The following is an 11,521-nucleotide window of genomic DNA, read 5'->3' as shown; positions in this document are numbered from 1 at the left end:
TCTTGGTTTTGAAATTATTGAATTTTCAGTTGGTTTCATGTTGTTGTTTTATAATTGTTTTACAGTAAATTACAAGAACAAGATGAGGAATCTCTACCTCTTTCTAAATTGTTTAAAGTAAAAGGAAATGTGAGTAAAAAGAAACATGATGATATGGAACCAATTGTGGACCCCCAAATCCTAAGATCCATAGAAACTATGGTACAGGATATTCCCAAGTAAGTTAAAGTATCATTATCTAGAATATTCACGTTGTTCTGGTCCTTTTTTGGTTATTGAAGAATTCAATGGCATTTAAACTTTATTATAAATTGTAGATCTGGTTGGTAGGGTCACTAAAATTATATATATTATGATGTTCTTTTTGGTTAACATAATGTCAATAATGTTCTTTTTGAGATTAGGGTATGCTCTTGTTCTTTTATTATTTAAATTAATACATAATTTGAAAAAATAAATGAAGGGATGAAGAAGAAGAACCAAAAGAAGTCAAAACTGAAGATCCTTCACAACCCCAAGAATTGAAAGACAAAGGAAAAAAGAAGAAAGATTATCGTTTCAAACAAATTGCTACCAAGAAAAGGTATTGATGTTCTTTTTCAGTGTGCATGTTCTTTTTATGTATCATGAATGTTCTTTTTCAGTGTGCATGTTCTTTTATATATTATGGATGTTCTTTTTAGTGAAATGTTCTTTTTATGTATCATGAATGTTCTTTTTCAGTGTGCATGTTCTTTTATATATTATGGATGTTCTTTTTAGTGAAATGTTCTTTTTATGTATCATGAATGTTCTTTTTCAGTGTGCATGTTATTTTATATATTTTGGATGTTCTTTTTCAATGTTATAAATGTTCTTTTCAGTGTGCATGTTCTTGAGATATGTATCATGAATGTTTTTTTCAGTGTGCATGTTATAAATGTTCTTTTAAGTGGGATGATCTTTTTAATAGTATTATTAACCTTTTCAGTAAGCATGTTCATTTTGATAGTGGTAAATGTTCTTGAGATATGTTATGAATGTTTTTTTATTGAGATGTTCTTTTTATGTATCATGAATGTTCTTTTCAGTGTGCACTTTTATATATTCTGGATGTTCTATTTAGTTGATGTTCTTTTTCAATGTTATAAATGTTCTTTTCAGTGTGCATGTTCTTGATATGTATCATGAATGTTCTTTTCAGTGTTTATGTTATAAATGTTCTTTTAAGTGGGATGATCTTTTTAATAGTATAAATAATCTTTTTAGTAATCATGTTCATTTTGATTGTGGTAAATGTTCTTTATAATTTATATTAAATGTTTTGTTTTTTGTATAAAAAATGTCAGGAAGACTACACCAGCTAAACCAGCTACTGATAAAGTTATAGAAGAAGGTAAAGTGGAGGAAGGTGGTGGAAGAAAAATTGTGTTAAAGAAAAGGATAGCACCATTGGGAGAGCCTATGTTCCCAATTATGGAGAAATATGATGTTGGTGTTTCACAATCAATTTAACAATCAAAGGCTGAATCTACAATAGTAAGTGTGCCAAAACCAAAAAAAACAAGAGAATGAAAACAAAGGATGATAAGGAAGATGAACAAAAAATGGCTATAGTAGAAATAAAGGATTTAGAGTTGAAGCAAAGTCACACTGTTAAGCCTTTACAAAACTTGGTAAGATCTTTGCAGAGCACAAAACAGGAGGACAAGTTGCAAGCCATTGAAAATATGGGGTTTGGCGGTTTCTTGCATCTTGATATGCCAAAGGGAACCCCTAAGTATTCAGCCACACTTGTGGAGAATTTGGAAGTTGATGGTCTCTATTTCTTATGTGATAAAAATAAGAAAATTGATATACAACCCATTGATGCCCATCTGGTATATGGTTTACCAATTCAGAGATAAAAGATTCTGCCCTTGAGGATGAAGTTTTACTTGAGGTGATGAAATAAGTGAAAGCATATAGTGATGGGAGTATTCCAAACTTAACAGATTTAGCTGGAAAGTTAGGTAATCCAGACACTCCCCTTGATGATAATTGGAAGAGGAGTTTCTTACTTATTGTAGTGAATTCCTGCATCAAGTCTGTGTCTAACACGCAGCCTTATTACAGGTAAAAATATAGTGTTCTTTTCTCTAATGTTAGTGTTCTTTTCTCTAATGTTTATGTTCTTTTTCTATAAAGTTTGGGTTCTTTTTATACAATCATGTTCTTTATCTTATTAGTTGTTTTTTTATGATAGGTTCATGTACACAGCAGCTGACACCAACAAAATTTCAAAATTTGACTGGTCTTCCTATACAGTAGAGAGCTTGAAGGAGATGACTATTTACTGGAAGGGAGATAGAAAAAGATTCTTTCCTGGACCATTGCCATTTGTTACGGTATATAATATATTCTTAATGTACATATGTACTTTTTTGTACTTTCATATGTACTTTTTATTATTTATAATAAGTTTGTAGTTTATCATTTATTTCATTATTTATATACTAGATGTTCTTTTAATAAATGTTGGATGTTCCTTTTTATATTTTCTTGATGTTCTTTTTAGTTTGATGATCTTTTTAAGTTATATTCTAAATGTTCTTTTTATATATTTTTGATGTTCTTTTTTAGTTTGATGTTCTTTTTAACTCTCATTATGGATGTTCTTTTTATATATTCTGAATGTTCTTTTTATATATTTTGGATGTTCTTTTTTAGTTTAATGTTCTTTTTAACTCTCATTATGGATGTTCTTTTTAACTCTCATTATATATGTTCTCATTATGGATGTTCTTTTTAACTCTCATTCTGCATGTTCATTTTTAGTTTGATGTTCTTTTTAACTTTTATTATGGATGTTCTTTTTATATATTCTGGATGTTCTTTTTATATATTATGGATGTTCTTTTTAATTTGATGTTCTTTTTAATTATTATGAATGTGTTTATATATTATCATTTGTTTCATTCTTTAATTATGTAGATTTGCTACTTTGACCGCCTTAAACGGGGTACATCAAGCTTTCCAAGAGAAATTCCTCTTGTCAAAGAGTGGAATGGTGATATGATCAAGGAAAGGGTTAATCTTGAGGTAACAAATGGCTTTGGGATTGGCACGGTTTTGGATAGAATCAAAGCCCCAGAAATTAGCTAAGTCTTAGCCATTGAAGATGTTGAAGGACAGCAACAACAGCAACAGCAGAAGCAGCAACAACAACAGCAGCAGCAGGAACAACAACAACAACAACAACAACAAAAACCACAGCAGCAGCATCAACCACAAGAAGAGCAACAACATGAACAACAACAGCAACAACATGAGCATCAAGAGCAACAACAACATCAGCATCAACCTACAAATTTGCAGGTACAATATAAACTTTTCTTTTTCATCGCATGTTCTATACTTTGTTGAATATATTCAATATATTCTTCTGCTAATGTATGCATGATATACTTCTTCATCTTTTAGGAATATACTCCATTGCTTCGTCAGGCAACAGAGAGAATTGCTGAAGGGTTTGTGAACCTCTCAAATGTTTTAAAATTAGGGGAGAGGTTCCATGGTAACACACTTGATGTAGACACCACATTATTAAATGTGAGTACAATGTGGGCAAAATGTTCTGGAATCAAATTGTCCCAAGAAAATCAGAAAAATATACCTACACAGCGAGAAGAAGGGACTTCTATTCTTCGTCAGGACACTGATTTCTTTGCCTCTGACTGGTTTGGTGAAATGGTAGATAATGTTATCAAGATGGCTGGTTTTGAGGAAAACACCAAGGAATTTGGTGACAATATGGGTGTTGAAGATACTGGAGTTCAGACGGAGAGAACTCAATCACCCAAACTTGAACCAATTGTATTTAATGTCATTACTCCAACCACCACATTGCCTGAATCATCATGTGACCTAAGGCTTACACTTGGGTTAAGCATGTCAAGTACAATCAATTTGGGTGATCAGGCTTTTGATGACATTTCTCAATATGATTCACACTTCACCGAGCAACAATTGGAGTCCAATGCAATGGACCAAGTCATGAGTGATCAAACGATGGGGTAACTAATTGACTCAAATACTGACTTTTAATTATGCAATTTGTTTATTCAGAAATGTATTATTTGAATTATTAATGTGTAACATTATTATGATGAACAAGTTTATGTTCTTTATTTGACTTTTGTATGTTCTTTTCACTTGTGAAAGAACATTCATGTTCTTTTATTTATAAGTATGTTCTTTTTGTTTAATAAATATGTTCTTTAGTTTGATATTGTTTGTTGTTTGACTATTTAAAGAATATGTTCTTTAGTTTGACTTTTGTATGTTCTTTTTGTTTAATAAATATGTTCTTTAGTTTGGTATTGTTTGTTCTTTGACTCTTGAAAGAATATGTTCTTTATTTGACTTTTGTATGTTCTTTTCACTTTTGAAAGAACATTCATGTTCTTTTATTTATATGCATGTTCTTTTATTTATATGCATGTTCTTTTTGTTTGGTATTGTTTGTTCTTTGACTCTTGTGAAAGTACATTCATGTTCTTTTATTTATAAGCATGTTCTTTTTTTATTAATTATGTTCTTTTATCTATTAAATTATGTTCTTTATTTGAGTATGTATTGTATGTTATTTTATTTACTTTATATATGTTCTTATATTCTTTTTGAGTGTTATAAGGGTGAATGACAAAAGCATGGAAGAAGGACAAAATAAACAAAGTGAAGAAAAGGCAGAGAAAACCATTGTAAAAGAAAGGGTTGAAACACAAATTCTGGAAAAAGATGAAGAAAAGGAGGAGAAGAAAATTGAGTCAGTGAAGATAACTGAGAAGAATAAGAAAAAAGGAAAAGAAACAGTGGTTGAAGATTGGTAAATATTTTTGTTGTATGATGAATATTCTTTTTTTTTTGTTAATATATATGAACGTTCTTTAACTTATGATAGTTTGCAATTTTTTTTTTATAGTGGATCCCCTAAAGCTGTCAAAAGGGTTAGAAAGGAGGCATATATTTACAAGTCACCTTACCTTGTAAAATACTCTGATATGATAGAAGGAACAGAAGAGTTCGAGCATGCTATATTAGAGTATGCATATGCCCCAGAACTTGATGACGAGTAAGTTTGGTACATATTAAAGAGCAGTATATACTCTCATTTTCTCTTGTTTATATTTAACTTATACAATTTCATATTGTTTTCCTAGTGAATGGATGTATGATGATGGGCATACAAATTTGACAAGAGAAATGTTCAGAACACTTGGGGACAATGTGTATATATACACTGATATTATTGATGCTTGGGCTCTAATCCTCAATTCAAGGAATGCTGTTGATGATAAAAAAAGGATTTTCTTTGCAAACAATGCCTTTGTGAGTAATATAATTCTGGATGTTCTTTTTAGTGAGATATGTTCTTTTTATTCCTTTATTTTAGTTATTGTGTTCAAATTTATTATTTATATGATTTTTTTTTAAAGAATCAACTATGCATGAATGAGTCATATGCTGATGATAGTCAATCACCAACACCTGGATATAGGCTTGACAAATTTTTTGAGACTATGCATTTTTGGCTCACTGAAAGTAACAAAATAGAATCTGCAGATGGATATCAATTGGTAAGTTGAAAAAATTTTCTTCATATGCTATAGTATGCTATTTTTTTTAAGTAACATGTTCTTTATTTACCACTTATGTTCATTTTAGTTTGTTGTAGCTTGTTCTTTTTGTTTATAAATAACATGTTCTTTATTTACTAGTTATGTTCTTTTGTAGTCAATGACATGTTCTTTATTTAATACTTATGTTCTTTTTCTTCGATGACATGTTCTTTTTAATTGTTTCAGTTCTTCTTCCCTGTGTACGTATCTATACATTTCTATGTTGTTGTCATCAACACTAGGACAAAGACAGTAGATATACTTGACAACAGACCACTTGCAGATGGCATCCCAATGGAGAATAAATATTTTGTATATCCTGAAAAATTAGTAAGAATTCAGTGTCGTATGTTCTTTTTAGTCATTAGTTATGTTTTTTTTATGTTCTCTATGATAATAACTTATAAACTTTTTTAACAGAGAGATGCTCTTGGATTATACTTGCAAAGCAAAGATATTAAAATAGGGGAGAACATGTCCAATTACTCTGTGAAGTTGGTTGAAATGCCATGGAGGACTGAGAAAAACAATATTGATTGTGGTGTGTATGCAATGAGACACATGGAAACATATTTTGAGAAGAAAAAATGGACTTGTGGTCTCAAAGCTAATAATGTAAGATTTGTCTATCTATAAATAAATTTGTGCTTTGTTTTTATTGATTGAGTTGTAATTTATTCATTCACTTTTTACAGTTTGATGCATTGAAGAAGCTAAGATTGAGGTACACATATGAGCTTCTCACCAATGATCTCAACACGAAGAAACCAGAAATGTGCGCTCGTGCCAAAAAACATTTCAAACAATTAGGGAACATTTAAAATTTCAGGTTTATTTGGATTTTGAAACATTAACATAATAGCAGCAGTTTATTATTTATATGTATCTATATGACTTTGGTTCTTTTTTTTGCAAAAAACATATTCTTATGATATATAAGTAATGCTCTTTTACAATTTATAATATGTTCTTTTGACTAAAGAACATGTTCTTTTTAATCAATGACATGTTCTTTTTAATCAATGACTTGTTGTTTTTTTGATTTGAAATGAATACAAGTACTAATCAATTATATATCCTTTTTTCGTAAAAGAACAAGTGTGCATAATATGCTATATAAGAAAATCATATAAGTTCAAAAAACCTTTAATATGCTGAACCTACTACAAAATATATATAAAAAAAAGTAAAACTAACATTAAATCTAAATTTTCTTTCTAATGACAAGGTTCAAAAGGAACTACATTAACTCCAAAATACTCATCAGGTTCAAAATACTCTAGTGATCCTCCAAACTCATTTGAATGTGCCAATATGTTTCCTTCTGGTACAACCATGAATTCCTATAATACAACATATGAATAAAAAAAAATTAAGTTAAGCAGTATATATATTAATGGAAAAAGAAAGTTAAGATAAGTAAAGAACATATACATAAAAAGAACATATATTAATGTGAAATGAACATATAAACTTTTAATTTTGTAAAAAAGAACATAGAGTAAGGTAAAAAGAACATATATATAAATGAACATATTAATTTTGTAAAAAAGAACATAAAGTAAAGTAAAAAGAACATGGTATTGTGAGTTCTCAAATCTGTACCTGAATCGTAGTTTGAGCTTTTTGTTTCAATTTTGAAACACCTCTTGTTGTTTTCCTTTTCCATGACTTGATTTTTTGACCCTTTAGCTTGTTGGTCATCTTTTCTTGTGTACTCTTAGGTCTAGTGTTTCTTTGCCCCTTCTTTCTTCTCTTGATAGGATCTTTAATTTCTACTTGAACTGCAGCTTCTTGTTCACCATTCACATCTTCAATTTGAGGAACAAATTCTTCATTTACTCCTTGTGGTTCCAACAAATTACCATCCCCTTGATCTTGTGTTACAGTTGACTGACAATCAGTATTTGAAGACTCTTGATTTTCACTTTCATCTTTTCTTAGAAGAAGATCAATTTTGTTGGTGCACTCATCAATAGCTTCCTCAATGACAGTTCGCGACCTCAAATCAATTTGTGCACGACCAGCAAGCCTTATAAAAGTCCTAATAATATGTAATCTCCACACATTTGAAGGTGTAACTCCCGATTCAGCTACAACATTATCATCAACCGTACCCGAGTACACATTGCAGCCTTTGTCCATCTCTTCATAATATACCACTTTGGGATGTAGGTGATGTTGTTCAAATGAAGTACACGCAATGAATGCTTACATAGTAGTCCAACCTCACTAAAATATTTGCATGTACAATCAACTGAAACCAATGATTCATCAAAAGAAACAGTGTGCATGATCAAATCCCTCTTTGGATGCCCAACATGATACTCATAAAGAGGATATTGAATTCCTATTATCTTTGCTGTGCAAGGAACACCACTCACAAAATTATCCTCAAATTGTATATACACTTGAATTATGTAAATGTTTCGAGCATGCTCCAACAAACCAACATCTGCCCACACTAAATGACGATTGCCAGTCATGCTGTCATAATCATTTCTGCCTTCTTTACTCCTCCATTCATCAACAACCTCAATGAAAGAATTGTAAAACTCACAAAGCCCATGAGTGATATGAAGTCTACGGGAAACAGACCTGTTTGTAGTTTCACTTCTCTGAGAAGATAAAATACCACCACTAAAATAGTCCTTAGAGTATGCAGGACACCACGTCTCTGATGTTATACAAGTTGTTGATCCAACTATTATTCTTGCAATCATATTTTGTAAGCATGCTGAAATTTGGAAAAACATTAATGAACATAATTCTTACTAAAAAGAACATACTGTAAAGACATAGTGAACAACAGTAATTGCCAAAAAAAAACATACTGAACAGTACATTGTACATTACATTATACAAAAAAGAGCATGTGAACATCAATATTTCTGAAAAAGAACATCAGGATCAATATAAACATTAATGAACATGATGCAAACTAAAAAGAACAATTGTGAAAATATAATGAACATCACTGTTTCTGAAAAAGAACATTAAAATTATTAAAAAGAACATACTGTAAATGCATAATGAACATTACATTATACAAAAAAGAACATGTGAAAATATAAATCATAAAATCAAAATAAAATCATAACATCAAAAGAATATTACCTAGACCAATAGTGCTCAAACTCCTGAATAGTATCTGTGTATTTTAGGACTATGTCAAACAAGTCATTAAACCCTTCTTTTGCCCTCAGTCCTTTGATATTTTTCTTTGAATTCTCTTTGATATGCCAAGTACGTAATCGATGCTGAGAATTTGGGAAGACAATTCTAATAGCCTTGGCCATAGCTTAGGCCTGATCAGTCATGATTGTAACAGGATGTTTACCACCCATCGATTTCAAAAAGGTAGTGAACAACCACACAAATGACTCCCACTTCTCATTAATCAAAAATCCAATGCCAAACATAACATTTTTATTGTGATGATTCATGCCAACAAATGGACCACAAATCATAGCATATTTATTTGTACGATATGTTGTATCATGAACCAATAAATCCCCAAAAGCATCATAATCAACCTTCATCCTATTGTCTCGAAAGAAGAAAGACTGCAAATGACCTTTATCATCAACATCAAAATCATAGTAGAAGTCATACTCATTTGATTTGCGTTCTTTAAAATAACTGAGCAGTTGCTTAGTATCACACCCATCAAACTTCTTCCTCTTCTCTGACGCTAAAGCATCATAAGCATCGCTGCAAAGAAATCCCAAATTTTTCTCACCACCAGCTTGATTTTTTAAAACTCAAACAACATCAGCAACACGTATACCATTCTCAGTTAAACTATTAAGCATACCAAACTGTTCCTGACTGATCTATAAATAATTAAGAAAAAAAGAACATGTTAACATCAATATTTCTGAAAAAGAACATCAGGATCAATATAAACATTAATAAACATGATGCAAACTAAAAAGAACAATTGTGAAAATATAATGAACATCACTGTTTCTGAAAAAGAACATTAAAATTATTAAAAAGAACATACTGAAAATGCATAATGAACATTACATTATACAAAAAAGAACATTAATGAACATAATGTCTTCACAAAGAACATACTTATATATAATAAAGAACATGCTAAAATATTAAAGAACATGTATCATAAAAAGATCCTACCTTCCTATGAGACCTAATCAAATGTCTTTTTGAAACTGGAACTCTGCTATGATTATGATCCATGAGATGTTTGACAAAAACAAACAAACCAGAATCTAATTCAACATCAAATTGAATCATTTGCATCCTGTGCGAAAGTTTCTCTTCTGATACACTTTTGGTTCATCACCTGGCTTTCTTTATTTCTTAAAACCAGCATAAGAACAAACACAAAATCGTTGACGAATAGTAGCCTTATCTTCTCTAAAATTCTTTTTCGCCTTACGTGTACCAAATCCATGTTTAAATGCATAGTTATTGTATAACTCATATGCCTCATCATCAGACTTGACTTTTTTGAGATAAAGTTCAGATTCCTTTGACTCAGTAAAGCCTAAAATAATAAAAAGAACATGAATATTAAAAAAGAACATAACTCATATAAAAAGAACATCTGCATACAAAACATGAATATTAAAAAAAGATCATATATCATAAAAAGAACATAACTCAAATGAAAAAGAACATGTATCATAAAAAAGAACATGTATCATGAAAAGAACATGAAAATAAAAAAAAAGAACATGTATCATAAAAAGAACATAACTCATATGAAAAAGAACATGTATCATATAAAGAACATATACACTATGAACATGAACAAATAAATAAAATAAAGAACATGACAAAATATAAAAAGAACTTCATCTTCAACGTCCAACAATTATATCACCAAAAATATATAAAAAAAAAAAAGAACATGTATCATAAAAAGACCATGAATATTAAAAAAAAGAACATGTATCATAAAAAGAACATAACTCATATGAAAAAGAACATGTATCATAAAAAGAACATGTATCATAAAAAAAGAACATGTATCATGAAAAGAACATGAAAAAAAAACATGTATCATAAAAAGAACATAACTCATATGAAAAAGAACATGTATCATAAAAAGAACATATACACTATGAACATGACCAAATCAATAAAATAAAGAACATGACCAAATATAAAAAGAACTTCATCTTCAATATCCAGCAATTATATATGTTAAAAAAAAAACCTATTATAAACAAATAAACAACACAATTACAATCAATTGAACAATCAATCATCTAAATCTAAAATCAAATTCAACCTAATTTTTCATAATTTCACAATTCATATATCCACAAATCAATAATCAAAACAAAAATTCAACAAAAATTACCTTCGTCTCTGTTTACGATATCTTCAAATTCACCTCCATTATCATAATCATTATCATCACCATAGTTATCATTAACAAATCTAGCATCAGAATCATGTCGAAATTCTGATTGATACGCCATTAAAATTGAGAAAACTGCTCTGAAATTCTCTGTAAATCGCCGATAATTTCTCTCTCTAAACTTCTCTCTAATTTTCTCTCTCTAAAATATTTGAAAATAATGGAAGAATGTAGATGGAGCACTAGTAGAAAAATACAATAAGGCACCCCCATAAAGGCACCGGTTCAGGCCAAACCGGTGCCCTAAATCGGCCCAAATTTGGGCGCCATTTTACACAAATATAAAAGGCATCGGTTCAGACCAAACCGGTGCCAAAAACTAAAAGGGCACCGGTTTGAACTTTGAACCGGTGCCAATTGTATCGCTCCTTTATTAAAAAAAAACCGGTTTAACATTATTGTTACAAAAAAAAAACCCTCCCATATATAAACCCCCCCAAACCCTAAAACCCAATTCGCCGATTCTCCTCTCCTATTCTCTCCT

At 30.2% G+C, this 11,521-nt stretch overlaps 1 protein-coding gene across 1 annotated transcript; it reads right to left on the bottom strand.

Moving 5' to 3' along the window:
- Positions 1-8,941: 8,941 nt before the first annotated feature.
- On the bottom strand, positions 8,942-11,098 carry LOC145564857 (protein FAR1-RELATED SEQUENCE 5-like). The gene is made up of 5 exons (XM_081625027.1): positions 10,978-11,098; positions 9,976-10,155; positions 9,783-9,877; positions 9,430-9,475; positions 8,942-9,333 (listed from the first exon to the last, which is right to left on the bottom strand). The coding sequence occupies exons 1-5, from the start codon at positions 11,096-11,098 to the stop codon at positions 8,942-8,944; spliced, it is 834 nt and encodes a 277-aa protein (XP_081481153.1).
- Between the last annotated feature and the right edge of the window lie 423 nt (positions 11,099-11,521).

The sequence above is a fragment of the Chenopodium album genome, chromosome 10 (assembly GCF_948465745.1).
Source record: "Chenopodium album chromosome 10, dcCheAlbu1.1, whole genome shotgun sequence".
Classification (NCBI taxonomy): Eukaryota; Viridiplantae; Streptophyta; class Magnoliopsida; order Caryophyllales; family Amaranthaceae; genus Chenopodium; species Chenopodium album.
The sequence above is the reverse complement of the archived record's forward strand: the minus strand, read 5'-3'. Positions and strand labels throughout refer to the sequence as shown.